The 25,317-nt window shown below is 42.6% G+C and overlaps 1 protein-coding gene across 2 annotated transcripts in view; it reads left to right on the top strand.

The window, feature by feature from the left end:
- Nucleotides 1–7,576: 7,576 nt before the first annotated feature.
- ACMSD (aminocarboxymuconate semialdehyde decarboxylase) overlaps nt 7,577–25,317 on the top strand; it is a 44,339-nt gene continuing 26,598 nt past the window's right edge. For both annotated transcript variants that reach the window (XM_045575428.1, XM_036422003.2), the window contains exons 1-4: nt 7,577–7,739; nt 14,539–14,583; nt 19,337–19,433; nt 24,278–24,327. In XM_045575428.1, the coding sequence (XP_045431384.1) occupies nt 7,683–7,739; nt 14,539–14,583; nt 19,337–19,433; nt 24,278–24,327 (249 nt within the window). In that variant the 5' untranslated portion in view covers nt 7,577–7,682. The remainder of the gene's footprint in view (nt 7,740–14,538; nt 14,584–19,336; nt 19,434–24,277; nt 24,328–25,317) is intronic.

Raw genomic sequence — 25,317 nt, 5'->3', positions numbered from 1 at the left:
ATTAAGTAACTTGTTCAAGGTAACAAAGTTTGTAAGTCTATGCTATAGTCCATGCTCTAAACCCCATCACTCTTTTGTAGCCCAAAGCATTAAAAGGTAGAAGCAGTATCTGATTTGGATCCTTGTCTATACTGGCATATGCGGAAATATCTTCTTTCCATCACCAAAACATGAGGATGCCTGCTTCTTCATCCCTCATCCCTCACCCCAAGACTCTTTCATGACTGGCTTGCTTTCAGCTGCTTCTGTCCTACTTTGGGGATCACTCTCTAGCTCTCCTGCCATGCTCAGCCTCGAGCACACTGCCTACATATCTAAAGCTTCCCAGTCCTTGTACAATTTTAACCACACTTCCTTGCCACCTACTCAGATATTGCTTAGGAATTATGGCATAGGTCCCCTCTACTACCAGATCTGAGAGATATCTGAGATGTCTTCCTCTGCCTTACCCCCAGGCTTTCCTGTGGAAGGCAGGCATAGGAATGCCATCCTCAGGGACCCACAGTATCAACACACACACCCTCTTTCTCTGACTCCCCTCTGCCTGGCCTGGGAGGTCTTTATTTCTTCAGCAGTGAAGAAATTTGGTCTCAGCCCTAAATCATCCTTTTCCATCAATCACCAAGGCTGAGGCTTTTAAAATTCAAAATTCAAAAGCTGGCTTCTATCTTTACCCTTGAACACCTAATTTTCCAAATATAAAAAGAGCCACAGGATTCATGGAAATACTAGGAATAGCACTTGTTGCTGCATGATATTGAATAAGGACTGAAATCATTCATACAGCAGTTCCACATGAGGCTTGGATGGAAATGCTCCTAAAGACATTTATCCATTTATTCATGTTTATTTATTAATTAGATCATCAAGTATTCATGAAGCACTTATAATGCATTGTACTAGTCAAGATTTCCTGATAAACATAATAATAAAGTGTGTGTGTGTGTGTGTGTGTGTGTGTGTGTAAAAATCTCTCTCTCCATATATATAATTTTAAGGAATTAGTTCATGTGACTGTGGAAGTGGACAAGTTCAAAATCTACAAGGTAGGCCAACAGGTAAGAGGTCTAGGAAAGAGTTGATGCTGCAGTCAAAGTCTGAAGGCTAGCATAATTCCCCTTTATTCAGAGAGCCAATGATTTTTATATTAAGGTCTCAAATGATTAGAAGAAGCCAACCCTTCAGCAAGAGCATACAATGAGGTCAAGACAGTTTCTTTAATAAATGGTGTTGGGAAAATTGGACAGATACATGCAAAAAAAAAAAAAAAAGGAACTAGACCACCAACTTACACCATACACAAAAATAAAATTAAAATGGATAAAGGACTTAAATGTAAGACATGAAATCATAAAAATCCTAGAAGAAACCATAGGCAGCAAAATCTCAGATATCTCTTGTAGCAATATGTTTACCAATTCATCTCCTAGGACAATGGAAACAAAGGAGAAAATAAACAAAAGGGACTACATCAAAATAAAAAGCTTCTGCACGGCAAAAGAAACTTTCAGCAAAATAACAAGAGAGACCACTGCATGGGAGAACATATTTGCCAATGATACATCCTATATGGGGTTAATCTCCAAAATTTATAGGAAACTCATACAACTTAATAAAAGGAAGATAAAAACAATCCAATAAAAAAAAATGGGTACAGGACCTACAAAGTGGACATACAGAAGGCCAAGAGACATATGAAAGAATGCTTAAAGTCACTAATCTGAGCGATACAAATTAAAACAACAATGAGGTACCACCTCACACCTGTCAGAATGGCTATCATGAACAAATCAACAAATGACAAGTGTTGGTGAAATTATGGAGAAAAAAGAACCCTCTTGCCTGCTGGTGTAAATGCAGACTGGTGCAGCCACTGTGGAAAATATTATAAAGTTTCCTCAAAAAGTTAAAAATGGAACTGCCATTTGACCCAGTGATCCTACTTCTAGGAATATATCCTAAGAAATTAGAAACACCTATCAGAAAGAATATATGTATCCCTATGTTCATAGCAGCACAATTTACAATAGCTAAGATTTGGAAAAAGCCTAAGTGCCCATCAGCAGATGAGTGGATTAAAAAACTGTGGTGTAGTGGGGGTAGGGTGGGGAGATCAACCAAAGAACTTGTATGCATATAAGCAAAACCAAACTGAGCACAGAGGCTTTTGCAATTTTGCAAGGCTTGTCTCATAAGGATGTCTCCAGCACAGAAGTTCTCCCAATGTAGACACAGCTGATCCTCACAGCCAATTGGCCTGGAGATCAATTCCTCCCAGTGATACCAACAATCAAGGCTTAACTACAACAAGGCTGTGCACACAGCCCACAAAGGGGTGCTCCAAGAGTGTCCACCTCAGGTAACTGAGGAGGCTGAGCCACTGGGTCCTATAAGACACCTAGCACACAAAGCAACTATATCAACTCAGGGAAGCAGCCAAAATGTGGAGACAAAGAAATAGGTCACAAATGAAAGAAATGGAGGAAAGCAAATGACTGGATATAGAGTTCAAAACCACAGTTATAAGGTTTTTCAAGAATTTCCTAGAAAAGGCCAATAAATTTAGTGAGGCCCTTGAGGATATGAAAAAGGGTCAACTAGAAATTAAGCATACACTGACTGAAATAAACAATATACAGAGATCCAACAGCAGACTAGAGTAGGGGTGTCGAACTCAATCAGAGAAGGGGCCAAAATCTAAAATCCAGCCTAAATCGCGGGCCGAATGGTTTACTGAACAGTCATAAACTGTCATTGTGATGGAAACGCAGCGGAGTGCAGTGATGACAGCGCGGTGCGGGCCACATTGCAAGGCCTGGCGGGACGGATTTGGCCCGCGGGCCTTGTGTTTGACACATGTGGACTAGAGGATCACAAGAATAAGTCAAAGATTTGAAATACAAAGAAGCAAAAAAAACACCCAACTGGAAAAGCAAAAAGAAAAAAGAATCCAAAAATATGAAGATAGTGTAAGAAGCCTCTGGGACAACTTCAAGCATACCAACATCCAAATTATGGGGTGTCAGAAGAGAAAGAGCAAGATACTAAAAACCTATTTGAAGAAATAATGACTGAAAACTTCCCCCAGCTAGTGAAAGAAATGGACTTACAAGTCTAGGAAGCACAGAGAAGGCCAGACAAAAGGAATCCAAAGAGGACCACACCAAGAAACATCATAATTAAAATTCCAAGAGCAAAAGACAAAGAGAGAATATTAAAAGCAGCAAGAAAAGAACAGTTAGTTACCTACAAGGGAGCACCCATATTATTGTCAGCTGATTTCTCAACAGAAATTATACAGGCCAGACAGGAATGGCAAGAAATATTTAAAGTGATGAATAGCAAGAACCAACAACCAAGATTACTGTATCCAGCAAAGCTATCATTCAGAATTGAAGGTCAGATAAAGAGCTTCACATATAAGAAAAAGCTAAAGGAGTTCATCACCTCCAAATCAGTATTATATGAAATGCTGAAAGGTATTCTTTAAGAAGAGGAAGAAGAAGAAAAAGGTAAAGATAAAAATTATGAACAATAAATACTTATCTATCAACAAGTGAATCTAAAAATCAAGTGAATAAAAAATCTGATATACAGAATAAACTGGTGAATATAATAGAATCAGGGGCATAGAAAGGGAGTGGACTGACAATTCTCGGGGCGGGGAAGGGATGTGGGGGATGCAGGAAGAGACTTGACAAAAATCATACACTTATGGATGAGGGCAGTGCGGGGGTTGGGGGGAGTAAAGGCAGCGGCTGGGTGTAGGGGAGCTATGGGGGGGAGAGACAATTGTAATAACTTGAACAATAAAAAGTTATTTTAAAAAAAAAAGATTATAAAGGTGGAGAAGAAGCCAGCCTTCCAACAAAATGGAGGGTAGCAGAAATCAGTTTGGCTCAGTGGATAGAGCATCGGCCTGTGGACTGAAAGGTCCAGGGTTTGATTCTGGTCAAGGGCATCTGGTTGTGGGCACATCCCCAGTGGGGGTTGTGCAGGAGGCAGCTGATCAATGATTCTCTCTCATTGATGTTTCTAACTCTCTATCCCTCTCTCTTTCTCTCTGTAAAAAAAAAAAAAATCAATAAAATATATTTTTTTAAATGTTAAAAAAAAGGATGGAGAGTAATCTGCTTTTCTCAAAATCTATTGACTCAAATATTAACCCCCACCCCACACCTACACACACACACACACACACACACACACACACACAACATCCTTCATACCAGTAATAACATCTAGAATAATGTTTAACCAAATACCAGGATACTGTTGCCCAGCCAAGTTAACACATAAAATTAACCATCATGAGCACCTACCCAGCTGCTTTTCACTGAGGATATAACAAACAACACAAACACAGTCCCTGGCCCCATGCTATTTTCTGAAAAAAATTCATTGATTCAACAGGTGCCGTAACTGTTGTTTACGTAACTTCAAACTCAAGTGAAAAAGGCTGAAACCTGCTCCTCTCTAAATAGCTAGCATTGAAAAGGAGGAAGAGAGATAAAGACTTCTCTGGATACAAAAGCTGGAGACTAGGGAAAAGTAGTAGAAAGGAACTATTACCTTCAAAGATGAACTAGAAATCAGTTACAGCTTCGCCAAGGTCATCCCTACTCAATCATGCCCCCAGCTTACTCTCCCAGGAGAAGGTAGTCCCCATTTTGAGGTGTGAACAGTCAGAAGAGGATGATGTTTAAGCTAAATGCTCAGTTATGGATAGGTGTGCACTTGGCAGAAAAGGGTCCTTTCAAGAATTAGAGATCAAAGAATCCATAAATACAGATAAAAAGGAAATAAATTACATTTGGGAAGATATGAAGTATTCCCTGGACTGGGGTACAGGACACAGTGGAAAGCACAGAAACAAAAGAGGTGCACAAGTACAAATGGGACCTTGTTTCTCATGCATGCTTGGACTTGGCAATGAGAAACCATGAAAAAGGTTAAGCTGGACAGAGACATGATCATTTTGTGGTTTAGAAAGACTACACTGACTAAGAATCCTGGAGATTGATTATAGAGGGACAAGACTGGAGTCAGAGACCAGAGATGATGAAGGCCTAAAAGTGAAACTGGAGAGGAACAAGGTTGAGAGATGCAATGGGATTAGAATAAGAAGACCTGATTTCAGGCTGGGAGCGGCCAGGCCCGGAGCAGCCGGGTCTGGCGAGGCCAGGCCCGGAGCAGCGGCTGCCAGGCTGGGAGCGGCCAGGCCCGGAGCAGCCGGGTCGGGTGCGGCCAGGCCCGGAGCAGCAGCAGCCAGGTCCAGAGCAAATAGGTCGGGAGCGGCGGTGACCAGACCCAGAGCAGCTGGTTGTGGAATGAACCAGAGCAACAGAGGCCAGGCCCGGAGCAGCCAGGCCCGGAACAGCTCGCTCCTCGCCTGCCCCTGCCTCATGGCTGCCTCTCAGACATAGCTGGAAACTTTTGTGGGAACTTGAGGGTCTGCTGAATCAAGTGATGAAGGCTTAGATCTGGATGTGTTGAGTTAGTACAGTGCTGGGGTGTTGATCTGTGAGTGCCTTGGGTGGGGCCTGGATGAGGCTGGTTGACCTATTTGGAAATGTCTTTTGTGTGAAATGTATCATTGGGCATGTGGTGGTATTATTGATATGAGAAAATACTAAGTAACTGATTTACTATCTGAAAAGGGATTTACTATAGGGGAAAGGGAGGGAGGAAGAGACTGAACACAAACTGCACCTATGGATGAGGACAATGGGGGATGAGGAGGGGGCGGAGGGTGGGGTGGGAACCTGGTGGAGGGGGGAAGAAATGAGGAACCTTTGTAACAATATGAACAATAAAGATTGATTAAAAAAAAAAAAAGATAAAGCAGAAAGACACTAAAAGTTTAAAAATTGGTTATTTTATTTAATGTTTTGGTTTTCAATAAAGAAGAAAATAAAGTTTTAAACTAAAGAAAAACTCTAAAGTAAAACATTAAAAAAATAATAATAAAAATAAAGAATTGCTAACAAAAAAAAAAAGAAGACCTGATTTAGTGTGTGTGTGGGGGTGGGGTGTGTGTGTGTGTGTGTGTGTGTGTGTGTTTGTGTGTGTTTGTGTGTGTGGGGAGAGAGAGAGAGAGAGAGAGAGAGAGAGAGAGAGAGAGGGAAAGTTTCACTTGTCATCCACTAGAAGAGAAGAAGATGGAGGGGAAAGAATTCCATTATTTTGAAATGAGAGCCTCTAGGATTGGTCCTTTTAACCAGTGGAACTGCCCATCTTCAAGGGCTTCAAACAGGCCTGGTCAAGGAGAAACACAATCGTGGTGACGTCAGAGGGCATGCCCTGACCCCACCGTCCTGGGTCACATTAAACCAGGCTTCTTACATAACCCAGGAGGAGAAAGCAAGGTCCCTCAAATTGACTAATACCAGACTTCCTGCCAGTCTTTGTATCTGGCAGACTAAGAAATAATTAGATTATGTGTCATGGTATAATTCATAGCTGTCAATTATATTATTCAAGTTAATACTTCAATAACTATATGAGATCAGTTCCACTGTTGTCCCTATTTTACAGAGAGACCATGGAACTTTCCAAAGGCCATCAGCTAATAAGCAGTAGATACAGGCTTTAACCCTGGTATTTGAGTTAACTTATAACCATCAGATCAGGGCCAGGAGGAAGAAGCCACTCAGACTTAATTGAACCCATTTTTTTTATTCTTATACAATCCAACTACTAATAATCTAAGGATAACTTGCCTTTTTCTACAAAGAAATAATAATATGGGGGGGGGGGGGGGGAAAGGGAGACATCTGCAATACTGACAACAATATCTCCAATATATTTGTCCTTAGAGGTTTAAATATATTATTATTTCTGTGGACACTCACTCATGATGGCTTTTTTCCTCATATGTGTAGAATTTTTATTATGAGTCAATATTTTGTTGACGTTAATCTGTGGCATATTGCCGAAACCAGGTTTGGCTCAGTGGGTAGAGCGTTGGCTCGATCTGGTCAAGGGCATGTACCTTGGTTGTGGGCGCATCCCCAGTAGGAGGTGTGCAAGAGGCAGCTGATCAATGATTCTCTCTCATCAATGTTTCTAACTCTCTATCCCTCTCTCTTTCTCTCTGTAAAAAATCAACAAAATGTATTTTTTTTTTTTAAATCTGTGGCATACTGAGGGAATCAGTTGGAATTATTTTCTCCAGAAAGTATTTGCATTTTATTTTTCTGTGTATTGATGGGGAGGGAGTGCTTGAGCATTACCAATCTGGTACCTTAACTAAAAATTTCAGTAGGTCTTTGACCAGTACTTCTCAAAGGAATTCCCAAAGAAAACTATTTCTTCTTTTCTTTTAACCAGGTACTACTTGATTTTTTAAATGTATATATGTTGATAAAATTGAAATATTTAAAAACAAAGATTAGTCCATTTTTGGACCTGCTGTATTCATAGGTGTAGTACAGTCTTTTTTAAAAATAATTTTGTGCTACCCAGCCTTTTAACAAAGAATTACTGACAAACAGCTAAGTTGACAAACAAAACTTTGAACTTGAATAAGCTCCAATGAACTCAAAGTTGGCTGAGCAGGCCTGCTGGCCAGTGCCTAAAGATAGCTGTGAAGGGGCAAAGTAAATCAATAAACTCCATGGTGTTCATCTCTTGATATCAAAACTTCTTTCTTTATACGCTTCTCCTCTGATCCTGTGGAGATGAAAATTGACATCCATAATCATATTCTACCAAAAGAATGGCCAGATCTAAAAAAGGTAATGGTGATTAATTTGCTGAATTATTTTTGGAACTTCTCCAGGGTTTTTCAATGCCTCTATTACAAACCTAGCTTTTCTTTGAGAAATTAGATGTTAAGTTTCTCTGCTTTACGAATGCTTTAAAATTATTTGGTTGCTCTGATTTCTTAGTTTAAAAAAATTACTTTTATATTGATTTTGAAAGAACATTGATCAAGATGTATTTCTCAAAATTCCTTTCTCCCCTTAAATGAAGCATTCTTTAAAATTTCTGAACAATTTAAGCCAGTCAGTTTCACTTCCATTTGAATAATATATTCATCTGCTGGGAAGGGAAGATACATGCCAACTGCAGAATTGAAAGTTACAGTTTCAAGTAAGAGACTATTAAGAAATGGAATGTGACAGGCTTCCGGGATTTCTACAACATATCTTCTTTCCAAAATGTTTAAAATAAGGTTTAGAAGTGCCAAGAGATAACTTACTGATTTTTTTTTTTTGTAGTCTATTTTAGGGTACTGCCTGAAACCTTTCCTTTTTGATGTTCTTTAAGCTGTAAATCCTTGTTATGAACAAGAGAGAAGGAACATCAAAAACCCTAGAGGAAATGACATGAGGCTTTCGCACAATGAATGTTTCCAAAGACTGCTCTGTGCTTCTCCAAAGATGGATATTTCCTCCTGTCATTAAGAACTTTTGAATGAATAACTGTAACTGAATAAAACGACTAGGAAGGTGGGAGACATAAAAGATATCTAAAATTGGCTTGAGTTTTGTTCAGGCGAATTATCAGGTTTTACCCAATCATAAGCCTTCTCTAGAACTTTCACACCATTGATAATGTTTCACCTTTTTATCCCAAGTGAGGAAAAATGGATTAACCTAAACTCTGATTAAATAGTGATGCATTGTGCAAGTAGTGGAGACAATTTTCTTCTCATAGTTGTCTCCTAGAAGGATGTTAACCTTAAGTGTTTCTTTGTTCATTGGTATTTTAGGTAAGATGGGTGGTAGACATTGTGGATTGAAAAATACCAATTAGGCTAAATCATCTTTGAAAGGCTGTCCTGTTACAGCCAATGCTAAAAGCTTACCCCATCAAACTCGCCCCTCAAAAGAAGTCTGAGTGTCTACATGGGAACTTGCTGGGCTGTTCTCCTCGCCATATTCTATTAAAGCGTAAACACAGCTTCACAATGTTTATGATGATGACCCAGCGCAGCCTAAAATGGTTCCTCCTCTGCTGGGGGGGGGGGGCGAAAAGGGGGAGATCTGTATCCTATACCACAAGCCACCTCCTCCCAGGACTTGTCTCCCACCCAGAAGCCTGCCTCTAGTGCACATGTGTCAAACACAAGGCCTGCGGGCCAAATCCGTCCCGCCAGGCCTTGCAATGTGGCCCGCACCGCGCTGTCATCACTGCACTCCGCTGCGTTTCCATCACAATGACAGTTTATGACTGTTCAGTAAACCATTCGGCCCTCGATTTAGGCTGGATTTTAGATTTTGGCCCCTTCTCTGATTGAGTTCGACACCCCTACTCTAGTGTGAGCAGAGAACTGGTCACCAAGAGCTGTGCAGGGCCCTAAAGGTACTGTGAAAACTGCTTAGAAAGCTGAGGGATGCAGAGAGCATGGGGAGGCAATAGCCATAAATGGGTGCCTGGAAACTCGACAAACACCTATTCTGCTGACTCTTTAGCCCACCTCCTGTTCCTATATTCCAGCTATTGCCTCAAAGAGGAAGGTACATTTTCTTCTGATAAACCAGGCTTCCATCTAGCAGTCTCACAAGCTGCAAGCAGATAACAAAATACACATGATGATGATGATAGTAGTAATCCTATCTAATAAAAGAGTAATATGCAAATTGACCACCACTCCAACACTCAAGATGGCTGTTCTTATGTGGTCGAAGATGGCTGCCCCCATGTGGACACAAGATGGCCACCTCAAGATGGCCAGTAGGGGAGGGCAGTTGAGAAGGACCAGGCCTGCAAAGGAGGGCAGTTATGGGTGATCAGGCCAGCAGGGGTGGGCAGTTGGGAAGGACCAGGCAGGCAGAGGAGGGAAGTTGAGGGTGACCAGGCCTGCAGGGAAGGGCAATTAGGGGTTACCAGGCCTGCTGGGGAGGACAGTTAGGGGCAATCAGGCTGTCAGAGGAGCAGTTAGGCATCAATCAAGCTGGCAGGAGAGTGGTTAGGGGGTAATCAGGCTGGCAGGCAGAAGTGGTTAGGAGCAATCAGGCAGGCAGGCAGGTGAGGTTGGGAGCCAGCAGTCCTGGATTGTGAGAGGGATGTCCAACTGCATGTTTAGGCCCAATCCAGGTAGAATTGGGTCTAAAAGGGCAGTCAGACATCCCTCTAGGGTCCCAAATTCAAGAGGGTGCAGGCTGGGCTGAGGGACACACACCCCACATACAAATTTTGTGCACTATGCCTCTAGTAATAATCATAATACTCTTATACTTCCAGGGAGCAATATGTAATTTGATCCACATAAAACCTTGCTAACTGCAAAATTTATAGGATTTATATTATTAACCCTGCTGGATTAATAAAGTCCTGGAGACTCAGAAATAAGCTTAGAAACACAAAGCTATGTGGGATCACGCGGCCCCTTCCCAGCACTACAACGACACCCAGCTGAGAGAGCTGGCCCAAGGAGAATGGCACTGCTATAGGGGACGTCCCTGTTTCCTTTTGCCACCCCAACCCCAAGTGCCTCCTTCAACACCAGCCCGATCCCAAACACATGCCAAACCCACTTAGGGTTCATCATGGGGTATTGGAATCTGGCTTCCAATCTGCAGGTCAAGCAATCAGATCTGGTATATGGTATAATTTTGTATTTAAGTTCAGGCAAGCCTGTGAAAAACCAAATAGCAGAAAACAGTTCTGTGTTTTCAAATTGGGAGGAGTGAGATAAGTAAAAATACATGAAGTGGTGCTGGGATCCATCTCCCTCCCTCTGCATTTTCAGTCTATGTGGTCAGAGTGAGTATTGAAGTAACAGTAGTTAAGAGCAGATCTTCTTTGGTGTTCACATAGTTCAATAGTTCCAGCACATTTTCCTTTGCCTTCCAATTGTTTCTTTGAGGGTAAAATATTTCAAAGCATCAATCTCTGATCTTTTTTCACCATTTTTTCAAACTTTCCAATCAAAGAATGAAAAAGATAAACCAGTACTAGTTTTATATTAGAAGATGAAGCCTGTTTGGAATAACTAACATCTCTTTTCAAACCTGACCTTTTAAAAAATTAAATATTAATAGACACACCTCCAAAACCTTGCTCTCCTTATGCAACAAAGAAACAGAAAAGCAGAATCAACATGCTGGCTTGATGATTAACTAATCATTACAAAAGACTAGGATTTGAGAAAGCTATTCATTTTCACTTTATAATAAATCAGAGTTACAATTAAGATCTGTGAGGCACAAAGATAACAGAATCAGAGAGCACTTAATTAAATTGTTTCTAATGAATCAGCACCTACACTCTGTCACAAATAGGCTAAGAAACCATGGTGGAAGTGGTTTCAGGTTATTCACATGAGATTATGCCTCAAGACAATGATGATAATAAGCTTTTGGCTTTTTCCTTCAGCAAAACTCTACTGACCACCAATAATGTGTCCAATAGTAGGGCTTGCAAAGATTTTTCTAATTTGAAATAGTGTTGAAAAATTCTGGCCTTTATTTAAAAAAAATTATTTTTTAAATAATATATATATTTTCTTTCATTAGCAATAACTTAATTACACTTTTTTTGCTGTTGTTGTCTTGTTGTTGTTGTTGGGGGTGTGTGTGTGTGTGTGTGTGTGTGTGTGTGTGTGTTTAAGGAGGGAGGAAGAGAGGGAAAATGGGAGAGAGAGAAACAGTGATGTGAGAAAGACACATCAAATGTTGACTACTGGAAATTCCTCAATTGGTTGCCTTGAGCATGCACCACCACCAGGGCCAGGGATTGAACCTGCAAACCAGGTACATGCCCTTGACTGGGAATTGAACCTGAAACCCTTCAGTCCACAGGATGATGCACTAACAACTAAGCAATGCCAGCTGGGACTAAGATGATTACTTTGAGCTGTAACTCAAGAACAAAATTTATGCACAGATAGAATACAGGTGGTATAAAATTGACCAAAATCTTAAGTCTTTTGGAGCCAACTGAAATCACAGACACACAGTCACATAAACACTCCTATGCTACAGGCCCAGACCTCCCTTCTCAGTCTGGAGGGGAGAGCAGAACTAGGACGAGGGATCTGCCAAGACCTGACTTCCTCAAGACAAACTCACTGTCATGACATAAGAACCAACCACTGCTAGCTGGTCTCATCCAACTAAAACACGGGAGAAGTTGTACTGACCTTCAGATTCCTTAACTCATCTATCCATCAGTGATGCCTGGAGCTGTTGAGGAGCTCTTCACATCACTGTCTCTGGCTGCCATACTCTCCCCTCTTACACCACAGTTTGAGAGCCATTGCTTTGGAGCATGAAAATGTTGACCACTGGAAGTTCCTCTCCAATCTGACCCCAAAAGCCCTTTCAATCTCCATTCCCTGGTATCACCTGACCCAAGTTGTGGGTCAGAACCCTCCTCCAGGCTCCCAGAGGAATTGTGCATCACTCAATCACAGCACATCTCACGTGTGATTATGGAAGTATTTGCCCAACCCAGCCCACCCTCTCAAGACCGTGCTCCACACTGGCTGGAACTGTTCTTCACTTTTTATTTTCTCTGCCTAGGAAGGCCAGTCATGGAGGGAGTCCATGAGGGTTTGTGAAATGAATGAATGAAGAGTGAATGAGTGAATGAACAAATGAGATTTAAAAATCTATAGTTACACAAGTCACATATAGCTACCCTGTTTCCCCGAAAATAAGATAGTGTCTTATATTAATTTTTTTCTCCCAAAGTTGCGCTAGGTCTTATTTTCAGGGGATGTCTTATCTTTCCATGCACTAAGTCTTATTTTCGGAGGATGTCTTATTTTTGGGGAAATACGATATGTTCTTAGGCAGAGGCTTACAGAATTTTTTAGTCATAACTGTCAAGAAGAAATATATTTTATATTGTGACTCAGCACAAACATCCACATATAATGGAAACAAGAGTTTCATGAAATGAAAAATTACACATAGGAGGCATTCTGATCAATCCATTCCACTCCACTCAACTCCACCCCACTCCACCCCACTTCACCCCACTCCATTCCATTCTATTCCATTCCACTCCTCTCTATACCACTCCTCTCCACTTCACTCCATTCCACTCCACTCCACTCCTCCCCACTCCACTCCACTCCATTCCACTCTTCACTCCATTTCACTCCACTCCACTCCACTTCTCCCCACTCCACTCTATTCCACTTCACTCCACTCCTCCCCATTCTACTCCATTCCACTCCACTTCACTCCACTCTATTCCACTCCACTCCATTCCCCTCCTCTCTACTCTATTCCACTCCACTCCATTCCACTCCACTTCATTCCATTTCACTCCACTCCACTCCATTCCACTTCACTCCACTTCACTCCATTCCTCCCCACTCCACTCTATTTCACTCCACTTCATTCCATTTCACTCCACTCCACTCCATTCCACTTCACTCCACTCCTCCCCACTCCACTCCATTCCACTTCACTCCACTCCTCCCCACTCCATTCCACTCCACTTCACTCCATTCCTCCCCACTCCACTCTATTTCACTCCACTTCACTCCATTTCACTCCACTTCACTCCACTCCATTCCACTCCACTCCATTCCACTCCACTTCATTCCATTTCACTCCACTCCACTCCATTCCACTTCACTCCACTCCTCCCCACTCCACTCCACTCCATTCCATTCCACTACACTCCATTCCATTACACTACACTCCATTTCACTCCACTCCACTCCACTCTATTACACTTCATTCCATTCCATTACACTTCACTCCACTCCTTTCCACTCCACTCCATTCTCCTCCTCTCCCCTCCATTCTACTCCATTCCTCTACTATCTAAGCTTGGGTTTTTCAAAAACCAGACCCTGAGATAAAAATTCAAATGCAAGTTTACTTTGGAGGTGACCTTAGAAAATACCAGTAGAGTGAGGAAGTAAGACAGGGAAAGCAAGGCATCAAAAAAAAAGTGTAGAATCTATACCTCACCCCAGCCAGACCTGTGATCCAATGGATTCAGTGTATTCACAGACAAGCACCCTCAGTCATTGGTTGAGGACTGCTGAGGGGAGGTGGACACTAGTTTACTAGTACTAGAAGGTTGGCTTCTGTGGCAAAAGGGCTGGTGTGAACAGAAGTGTTAAGGGGGGGAATATGGGTGAAACACCAACACCATCTGCTCCATATACTGCTTGGTATTTTTAGAACATCTGGGTCATTCACTGTTCACTAAATTGATTTCATGGATCACAACACACAGTTTAAAGAGCAGTGTTCCAATATGGCATTTCCTAAAGAGTGGTTCTTACTGTCCATGTTCTCCTGATGAAATAGTTTAGTTGATACAGAAACAAATGTTTTTTAACATAAATCTCACTTTAAAATTACAACCTGCATTAGGATAAAAGGTAAAACTAGCACTTCTATGGTATAGAATTTTATTCCTGAATAAATGCATTTAAGGGAAGAAAGTAAATTGATTTTAATATAAATATTGAATAAGTGGTGCATGGATATGAGGAGAAGATGGAAAGGTGCTACTTGAAAGGCTGGAGCTCAGGATTCTTTGCCACAGAAATGCCCTTTATTGCAGTCCTGTCCGCTTTGCTCTTTCGGTCTAACTGTGCCTCTCCCCCTGCAGAGATTCGGCTATGGAGGCTGGGTGCAGCTCCAACACCACTGCAAGGTGAGTTTCTCCCAAAGTGAGCCTGAGACCTCCGGGCGCTCTCCACCCTTCTGTCCTTCTGTGGACTTTGCAATAGGCAAGGGAGCAGCACTGAGGTTTCTCTAAATTATTAGAAAAATGTGGGTCACTGCAAAGAGCAGCATTCAAGAAGGTAAATTGGAATTTGAGAAGCCACTAAGAAACTTTTTTTTTTTTTTTTTGCCCTCAAACCAATTTTAGCATCTTTGCTCTGCCTTAAGGAATAGATGCTGGAGGACATAGAATTGAGCACTAACCTGGCCTCCTCCCCAGGCCATTATAGTAGATTAAGGCCAACCAAATAAATGGATCAGTTTAGGTTTGAGCACAAGATAGAGAAGTTAAACATTGGAGACCCGGGAGAAGCCACTGTTAGGAAAGAGGGAAAGGTGCAAAGAGGACTGAGAAGGAGCTCAGAGTCTAGGGCTTCAGAGAGGTCAACCCTGACTTCATTTTCAGAGGCAGCACGTGCCTGCATGGAGCTGGGAGGGAACATGTCTGAGTGTCCAGCTGGAACATACGTGTGCCTAAAGCAGACCTGGGAGAAACACATGCAGTGTGATAAGGTTGGGCGGACTGCTTTTCACCAAGTGCTGGAGGACATAGATTTGGACATTAATCCTGGAGAAGACTTCCTGGAGGGAGTGATGCCCAGCCTGAGGCTTGAAGCAGGAATAAAGGAAACAGATTTCCAGGAAGAGAAGACAGGGAACACCTGCATGGAAATAATAAACTTATCTAAGCCCACCACTCAAGCACTTGCTATGGCTGGGACCAGCATTTCTCCAAATGTGATCCCCAGACCAGCAAGGGCAGCTTCATTTGAGAAGATGCAAGAGATTCAAATTCATGAGCCTCAACTCAGACCTACCAGAACAGGAACTCTGAGGAACCAGCCAGCAGTTTGTGTTTTGACAAGCCTCCAAGTGATTCGGACGCTTACTCAAGTTTGAAAACCACTGCCCATGTTCATTCACTCACTGGTTTTTATTAGCATCACCAGCTAGGCCTGGGAGATATACTGGTGAACAAGACAGGCCTGTTCCCTGCCCTCGTGGTGATAAGCCTCTAGGGGGGAGGCAAACCTGATCACTTTGGAGAATGGACTGACAAACGCTGCTATAATAGGGAGGTTACTTAGGGCGGGCTGCACGGGCAGCTAGTGAAGACTTGGAGGAAAGGAAGGAAACGGTGGAATAGCATCCCTCAGGGAACAGCGGTTACAAAGGCTATCGCATGAGGAAGAGCTGTGCTCAAGAAACAAAGAAAGAGGGCATGTGGCTGAGATGTGATGAAACGGGGAGGCGGTAGGAAATGAGGCTATTGAGGCAGGCAGGGGCCAGATCATAGAGGGGCATGTGGCACATGCTAAGGAGTCTGGATTTTTATTTTCAACACAGTGCAAAGTCTTTGGAGGGTGTTAATGGCTTAAAAAGGCCATGTCAGTGTCAGAGAATGGATTGAGGCAAGCAAGGGTTTTAGGAGCAAAGTGGTAGAAAGAAGCCGAAGAGGTAGGCAGAGCCTCATCAGATGGAGCCTTGGAGAATGGGTTTAGGCCTTTGAACTTGATCCTGAAGGCAGTGGGGAACCATTACAGAGTGTTCAGCACCAGAATCGGTGGGGCATCCACTAAGTGCTGATTTAGGCACTGAGCCGCACTTCTGTACTGAGCAGTGATCTAAGCTAAACTGTCCTTGGGTCTCCCCAGGAGGAAAACAAGCTGAGCAGAGCTGATTACAAGGCTGCGAGGAAGCCCCAACGCAGAGAAAGGCTGCTGTGATTTTTATTTACTCCATATCCCAGGCTGCAGTCTGTAACCTTGATAATGGATTTGAATGGACTTCGTTTCACTTTGTTTTCATGTCAAGAGATTGCATAAACTTAACAGCAGATCTAAAAATAATAATAATAATAAATTTAAAAAAAAAACCAAGAAGGAAAATATATCCAGTCCTACATATTTCCAGCAAACTTGGATACAATGGAAGTATAATAGAACAAAACAGTGACTCTCTCCTTCCTTCTCCCTCAAAACAAAACAAAACTAAATCTGTATTTTTTATAATCACAGTGGTCAGGGATTACAGTCACTGGAAAACAACATGTGAATGTATATAAATATTCAAATTAGACTAACAGCCATGAGAAAATCTAGTTTCTTTTCTTAATGAATTTCAATGCTTTTGGAATGAATGGTGGGGTGCTTGTGTGCCATGGTAAAGCCTCGTTCAGAATTGAAAAAATACCACCTGTGTTTTGGCTGAATATGTAGGAAAGTGAAGGGAACAAGACAGTCTGGGTAGCCTCCTCTCAGGGGCTGCACGGGGTGAGGATAGAACTGAGTCCTGGCGGCAAAAAAAACCTGGGAGCATTTCAAAGGGTGGACATAGGGCCTCTTTCAAACCATGGGTCAGCAGCATCCACAGATCCCCACGGAGTGTTTTCCAGGCCCTTGAGCCTACACACACACACACACACCATTTCCAAACCACCAAGCAATAAACACACACTATTCTGTGTAATTCTGATCACTGGGCTCCTGATCTGAAAAATGATTTTCCCCTCACTAGGAAGCCAAGAAGAAACCCGAATGGATAAAGTTATTTATTCAATGGCAATAATATTGAGCTAACTGAACAAAAGAGACAATAAATAGCAAGGGAGTCAGGAAAAGTAGAAAGCCCACAGCAAAGGCAGTCTCCTTAAAGATAAAGAATCATAGACCAGTGATCATCGACTCCAGAGTTTGAAAATAAGGGTTGCAACCTAATAGTGAATCATAATAACAAGTCACGGGGTTAGGTAGGACAACTTTAAAAATGAAATAGATTACAAAAGGAAACAGCAAGATGTACTGTTCATAGTAAGAGCAAACATTGTTTCATGGAACTTTTGTCCCAGTTTTTATCTGTTTAAATAGATTTATATGGGTCTACTGGGTCACAATGGAAAAAAATATTTCTACATGTGAGGTCACAGCCAAAATGGACTGAAAGGCATTATTCTAGTCCAGTGGTGTCATTTCCGTTATTTTGAATGTTAACTTTTCATTACGTAAAGTATCATTTCAATAAATTCTCCGCCTTTAGTACCCCTGTCAACAGACACAGCATGTGGCCATTGTCAGAGTCATTGGCAGCATAGTTCACTGTTCTGCCTTTTTGCATCACTTGCTCTTGATTAAAAACCAAGCATTGATTGGCCAACCTCAGGGCAAGGAGAACAAGCATTTGGGCTTTTGAACTTTACTAGAGGAAGGCTGGGCTCTGCCTCCACTAAGACTCTTCTAGGAGATTCCCCAACCCAGGAAAGGTGTTCAGATGCTGGCAGGGTCGGCAAAAGAAGAGGACTGAAGCAAGTCAACCCTGATGTAAGAGACTGGGTTCTGCCTGGACACAGACACCTGTCGTGGTTACACAAGCCACCTGCTCACTGACTTCTTCCCTCCAGTCCATGAGAAATGAAAACATGGATCTTAGGGCTTCCTCATGCCAGCCACATTTGAAGGGGCTGCCACACCTGCAGGGAAAAGTGGTTGGCTTTCTCCAAGCAAAAGTCGGAAAAGGTTTTGTCCATAGGATAGACGGATCAAGAAAGAAGCTATGGCAAGACCTGTGTGCAACTCGCAATCAAAACAAGGGGGAGAGCGGGAGGGCAGGGACTCCATCAAGCAGAGCTCAAGGCCATTGATCACCGCATGCCCCCTCGGTCATCACGCAGGGCCCAAGGGCAATGTTGAGGCCTAAAGCACTGCCAGAGGTGATGTGCCCTCACAGCAGAGGGACAGTAGGAGACAGCCTAGTCCCTCGTTAGCCACATGTCATTAATAACTAATACTTAGAATAGCCAACACTTAACATGCGTCAGATACTCATGTGCTTTATATGGATTCTCCCATTTTATGCTCACAGATCTCTTTAAGGTAAGTTATATTATTTTTTATCCCTACCTTAAAGATGAACAAACTGAAGCTAAGAGGTGTTGTTTTAATTTGCTCAAGACCACACAGTACGTAGTAAAATTGGGATTTGAACCTGAGCAGTCTGAGTTCAGGGACCTGGGTCAGAACTTTTCCCTTTCCTTTAGAGATCACAAGCTGGAGGTTGAATTTAGAACCCACTGCCGTGCTTCTGTACAGCCCTTTACCTTGGCCCCGGCCCTGAGGAATAAGAGACAGTGTACACAGGTGGCAAATGCCTGGTGGCGGTCAGCAGCTCGGCCCCAAGGTCTCGCATGCTGCGAGACCGATTCACTTCATCACCCACCTCCTCCTGCAGGTGTTGACATCAGTGGGCCCTGCTCCGCCGGACAAATCACTTCTTCTGACTATCCATCTGTGGCTTCTCTATAAGACCTTTCAGAAGGCTGGACTACACAGTCTATCTCCAAGGTCCTTTTCAATTCTAAAATGTTGTGTTTTTTCTGGAGTTTTCCAGACACTGAGCCTTCCTCTCGGGACTTGTAGCCAGAAGTTCAGGTAGACAAGGTTACCAGCCATCCTTAGTCATGAAGCCCCAAAAGGCAATGACCATGGCCTTGTTTCTCTCTGTGCTCAACTGCCTACGAGCACACACCTTTAACTGCCAGCCAATATGAAGACAGGAGAGTGAAAAGCTGAGTTCTGCTGAATGAACAGATTTCTATTATTAGGAGAGAACTGTGTTCCAAAGCATAGAAGGAAGGCTTCATCTAATTAAACATAGGTGAAGTTACTGATGTGCCTCTTCTGCCCCAGGGAGAGGCGAAGATGCTGAAGGACGGGAAGGTGTTCAGGGTGGTCCAAGAGAACTGCTGGGATCCAGACGTCCGCATTAGAGAAATGGACCAAACAGGTACTTACTCTGAGAAATGTTACCGTGATCAATCACATCTGATAGAAAAGCCACGTCTCTCCCTGAAGTCTGTTGACCACTTTATAGGATTTATATGATGGTAACTTCCAACGCCTTTTCTCCATAGGGCCCGATGGGGAAGGGGTGGGCCTTCTACTATAATTGTTTTAGTGTGGATTAAAATTAATTTTTAATTAAGTATATCTGTTTAAAGTAGAATGCTATATCATTAAAAAAAACATATATGTGGCATTTTACTATTTTAAAGCTTTTTGAGTTCAAATGTATAGTATGTACTTATTATTAGAGTTGATTAAAAGAATAGAAATTAGAATTCGCAGAGTAAGGATGCCAGTTTCCTGCTTAGTCAGATTCAGGACCCAATTTCTTCCCGCACTTTGTCTTGGTACACAGGACACAGAAAATCCCCAGTGACACATAATGGGTGGAAATGAGAGCAGTTAGAAAGGAAGTTAGTAGTGTAATCTCAGAATTGTCTATAATGAAGTTAATTCTGAAACTTGAAAGAGGAGAATTGGGACATTCTTGTTTCAAAGCTAAATCACTAACAACTTCTGAGAACTGCTTTGTATTACTTATCTTCTTGACTAATAATAGACAAACATGTAAATTGACTATACCTCCACTATGCCCACAATCAATCAGGAGTGAGTATTCAAATTAACCTGACAAAGATGGTGAGTTAATTTGCATATGCAGGCATGGAGCTGCCAGGAGGGGCAGGACACCCGCTACGAGGAGGTGGGGGAGCTGCAGAGGGAGCTATAGGAGTGGTGGTCCACCGGGACCAAGGACTTGCAGGCTCCTGGGTGGCCGGGAGCAAAGCCAGGGGAAGGAAGGCCTATTCTTGCAAGAATATTGTGCAACGGGCCTCTAGTATATTTATATACAAGTCCCACAATTTAAAAGACCATTTAAAATATGGTATGATGGCCACTGTGCTTTCACTTATTACTGTGCCACCCAAGTACACATGCTCCAGAAGATGGTCTGAGCCTATGGGCACGTGTGGACCATGCCAGAGGGAACTGCCCTACAACACTGCCAGGCCTGAGCTTCGACATTGGTGGTCTAGATGTAAACCAGACAACAGACAATTCGTACCCACAAATGAAAGAGCAGCTCAGAACTACCACCTTCTTAATCAAAGATAAACGAAAAGAAGTTAAAATATACACACAGAGATGGCAGGAGACATTTTATTCCAAAGTCTACACAAAACGAGTTAACCTGTCAGCCCCAAATGAGGAGGTGCTCTATGGAATGTTAGAATTTGCTCCAGGATACTTTGGGTCAGGAATTGCTTTATAGTTTTTATAAATAATTAAAGTATATTAAAATGGCATTCAACTTGAACTTTGCAGAAAGCCTGAAAACCACTGCAGACCATTCCACAGAACACAGCGTACATGCCCCTGGTCTAGAAGTATGTGGTGGGAGGGGAGCTAGAGAAAGAGTGTGCTGCTCAGATCTACAGCAAAGAGCAAGGCTTCCTCACCCCTTCCAGGAGAAAACTAGAGGAAATGAGACTCGGATGGCTGGTGTTGGCTTAGATAAAGGGTGTCCCCTTCCGGTTTTGCTGTGTGTTTCATCCATTGGCTGTCTTTGAGAGCACAGTCATGACTATTCCTTGCTGAGCATTTACTTTGTACCAGGCACTTTTCTCAGCACCTAACAGGTATCAACTCATTTCATCCCTATAACAACCCTAGGGGGTATCATTTATTATGATGCCCATTTTACAGATGAAGAAACTAACGGACAGAGGTTAAACAACTTGCCCAAGATCACACAGTTTGTAGGAGTCAGAAAAAGGATTTGAACCCTGAGCAGTCTGCCCCCAAGTGCTTAGCAACTACATCCTACCACCTCTGTGGAGATAAGAAAATAAATGACAAAGGCCCAACACAGAATATTCCAGCAATCTATGCCATCTTCACAGGGAGTGAAATGTAACTGGCAACCCCTAGGTCACTTCATCACAAGATCCAACACAGAACAAAGGCCAAAATAATAACAATGAGATGATGCACATAGAAGCATAGGTCATGTTCCTATTGAAGCTGGTTCTGGAACAGACCTAGGAAGTCAGAATTGGTGAGGGATCCAGGCCTGGTGAAGGCTGGGTGGAAGCTCAATGCTTCTAAGTGGCAGTCATTGTTTTATCTGTTGTTACCTAAGGGGGCAAGTAAGTTAATGGATTTGCTCAAAATCACACAGCTGGTAACAAGCAGAGCCAAGATTGTGCGTAGGGCTGTCTTTTCATTCCACCACAAAAATATTTTCCCAAATCTCCCTCAGGGTAAGGATCTCCGGGGGTGCTAGTTAAAATATTTTTTTCAGGCCCCATCCACTAAATCAGAATTTTAAAACAAATGGGCCTAGGAATTTGTTTTTAAAATATTCTTCCTCGACCCCAAATGCAATCAACAAGTAAGTTGTATAAAGGTTGTGCTATGTCATACTGCCAACCCTCTCCTTTAAAATATATATATATACACAGAGATGGCAGGAGACATTTTATTCCAAAGTCTACACAAAACGAGTTAACCTGTCAGCCCCAAATGAGGAGGTGCTCTATGGAATGTTAGAATTTGCTCCAGGATACTTTGTGAAATGTAACTGGCAACCCCTAGGTCACTTCATCACAAGATCCAACACAGAACAAAGGCCAAAATAATAACAATGAGATGATGCACATAGAAGCATAGGTCATGTTCCTATTGAAGCTGGTTCTGGAACAGACCTAGGAGGTCAGAATTGGTGAGGGATCACCAATTTATATATATATATATATATAAATTCTAACTGTATTAGACTTGTTTTCCCTCTTAGTTCTGAGAGGCCAAAGAATATGTATCAAAATCAACCAATACACAAATGATACAATTACTACATTAATATGAAATATTGTGACAAGTAATGGTCACTGGGAAATAGGGAAGGAGAAAGGCTAGACAGGAGCCTCATGGCACCACTTTCAAAACATGTGACCTTAGATCTAATCTATAAAATAGAGGAATGAAATCAAGTAATGTAGTGAAAGTATTTGTGTAAAATGTAAAAGATTTTACAATTGAAAGGTACTCATTTGTTTGATACTAATCAATGAATGTAAATATCTTATGACAATGGTTAATAATACTCTCTTATCAAACCTGCAGTCTTTCGTTTATTGGGTATGTTCAGGCTCCACTCGGGATGTTAATGCTATGGCATGGAGACAGACTCAAGTGGTGTTTGTATTCAAATAGGGGAAAGCACAGAATCTATAATAATAAAAGAGTAATATATTAATTAGACCAGATGTCCTTCCTTCTGGGCAAAGCCACAGCGGGTCAGGAGAGGCATAGGGTGGCAACTGTGGCAGACAGGGGCCTAGGCAGAGGCCCACAGCTGCTACAGGAACAGGGGCCAAGTCCCTTGCACAAATTTAATGCATCAGGCCTCTAGTAAATACATAAATATAGAAATGACAGAGTGTAATAAGTATTAGAAAAGGAAAGGAATGAGACAATGGGATAGATCATGGCTGGAGTAGCAGGGAGACCACTCTGAAGAAGTGACATGTGAACTGAGACCTTCGGGTAAAAAAGAAAAAAAAAGAAAGAAAAAAAGCCTATCTTTTTTAATGAGCCAAAAGAAAAGTGTTCAGCCGAAACCAGTTTGGCTCAGTGGATAGAGCGTCAACCTGTGAACTAGTTCGATTCCAGTTAAGGGCATGTACCTTGGTTGTGGGCACATCCCCAGTGGGAGGTGTGCAAGAGGCAGCTAATCAATGTTTCTCTCTCATCGATGTTTCTAGCTCTCTATCCCTCTTCCTTCCTCTCTGTAAAAAATCAATTTAAAAAAAAATTTTTAAGGAAAAAAAGGAAAGCATTCAGGTAGGAGGAACAGCAATTCAAAGGTCCTGAGGCAGAAAGCAGTTACAAAGAACAGGCAAGAAACCGAGGAAGATTATGTAGCCCCAAGAGAGACCGTACGGAGCCTTGCAGACCATGCTCAAGTCTGGATTTTACCCTAGTATGATGGAAAGTTTTGAGCAAGGGAATGACTTAATCTAAGTTTTAGCACTTTATTCTCATTTCTGAGTGGAGAACAAACCATAGGAGGACAAGAATGGTGGTAGGGGACAAAGGTGGAGGCTTTCGCCGTGGTACATGTGGTAGATGCTGGTTAGCAGGCAGGGGATGGGGATGCCTGGGTGGATGAAAGGAAATGAAGTAGAGCTAAAGAAGTCTCGCTGGTGGGTTGGATGTGAGCATGAGGAAAAGAGAGCCGCCCTCCACTTGGCAGCCTCGCTCCTGACACCCAAGCTCCCAGAGCTTGAAGATAGAGATTTCAGGCCTCTTAGAGGCTGGATTCTGGAGCCAAATCCCGGGTTCCATTCTGAGCATTCCAGACAGTAGGACCCAGAACAACATAGTAGTAATTAAAGAGGGGGAGAAGGTGGCTGGGAAATACACGGTCATTCATGAGCTAAGATAAAAAGCCCTGAAAAAAATTGCTGGGGAAATTCTTGCTTACATAGACCTTCACAAAAAGGACGGTAGAAATAACCTAAATAAAGAGTGCCAGTTAGTTCTTAATTGATTTTATTTTTGTCCAGCTTTTACCCCTCCTCTGAGAACCCAACACTGAGGGACGAGGGAGGTCTGGGACAGAGATCCTGAGAGAAGGAGGACAGGGAGGAGCAGCCAGGGAAGGAAGAGTGAGGACGAGGTGGGGGGTGGAGGGGGATTGCTGAGCTACTTGGGCATAGAAAACACAGCAGCATCTGGGCTATTCTCATCGGCTTTGCCTTTCTTCATGTCTGTGTCTAGGAGTGACTGTGCAAGCCCTTTCCACGGTTCCCGTCATGTTTAGCTACTGGGTGAGTGTGAACTTCAAACCATCTCCTTGGTGGGCAGAGGGTATGTCTGGCAAGTAGGTAGATGACTCAGTCTTGACATTGCGCCACCTCCCCTCTGTGTCTCCCCTATAGAGATCGGTGGGGTCCCTCAGCTTCTCACACTGCCGTGGGCCCTCGGGGCCTGTATTCTTGGTCCTGTCCTTGCTCTAGACCCACATGGCCCAGTATAGTCGCCAACAGTAGCACATCACTGTGACTCGCATTGTGTTTTCACTGGACACACAGTTCTAGACTCAACCTAAATTTCCATCAGAACTTTCCTGTCTGATGGCTCATCCCCACAATGCCTTATTCAGTAAGCAACAAGCCAATGTATTCTGAGGTGACCATGATTTTGAGGTGGGAACAATAATAATGGCCTAATGTGTTACCTCTCCCAGGGAAATGTACAATTCAAAATGGGATTCCTAGAGTTGGACGCTTTTCCCCAAGGGATTAAGTGTCGAGTGCTAAAGCTTCAGGCACGTTTGTGAGCACGTGGGAGGACACCTTTGTACACAGCTGGAGGTGCACCAGCAATCCGAGCACACGTGCGAATATTCACTCATGTTGTGGTTTACGGAGCAATGGAAATACCACCTGCTCAAAATACTTCCCCACCAGGACTCATAATTCCCATGCTAGTGACTCAGTCTTGATCTGTTTCTGTGATTAGATTAATGATTTAAATATGTTTAAATTTATGACTTCAATATGTCTAAATTTATCAGACTGAGTAACATGGGATTGCAGGAGAACACCAAATTCCTGGCAGTGGGGTGAGATGAGGTTGAAAGGAAAGAAAAGGCCCTGGCTGGTTTGGATTGGTGGATAGAGTGTCGGCCTGCAGACTCAAGGATCCCAGGTTCGGTTCCGGTCAAGGGCATGTACCTTGGTTGCGGACACATCCCCAGTAGAGAGTGTGCAGGAGGTAGCTGGTCAATGTTTCACTTTCATCGATGTTTTTGACCC

The sequence above is a fragment of the Pipistrellus kuhlii genome, unplaced genomic scaffold, assembly GCF_014108245.1.
Source record: "Pipistrellus kuhlii isolate mPipKuh1 unplaced genomic scaffold, mPipKuh1.p scaffold_m20_p_7, whole genome shotgun sequence".
In the NCBI taxonomy this organism is placed as follows: Eukaryota; Metazoa; Chordata; class Mammalia; order Chiroptera; family Vespertilionidae; genus Pipistrellus; species Pipistrellus kuhlii.
Note: the sequence above shows the minus strand (reverse complement) of the source record. Positions and strands in the feature narration are given on the sequence as shown.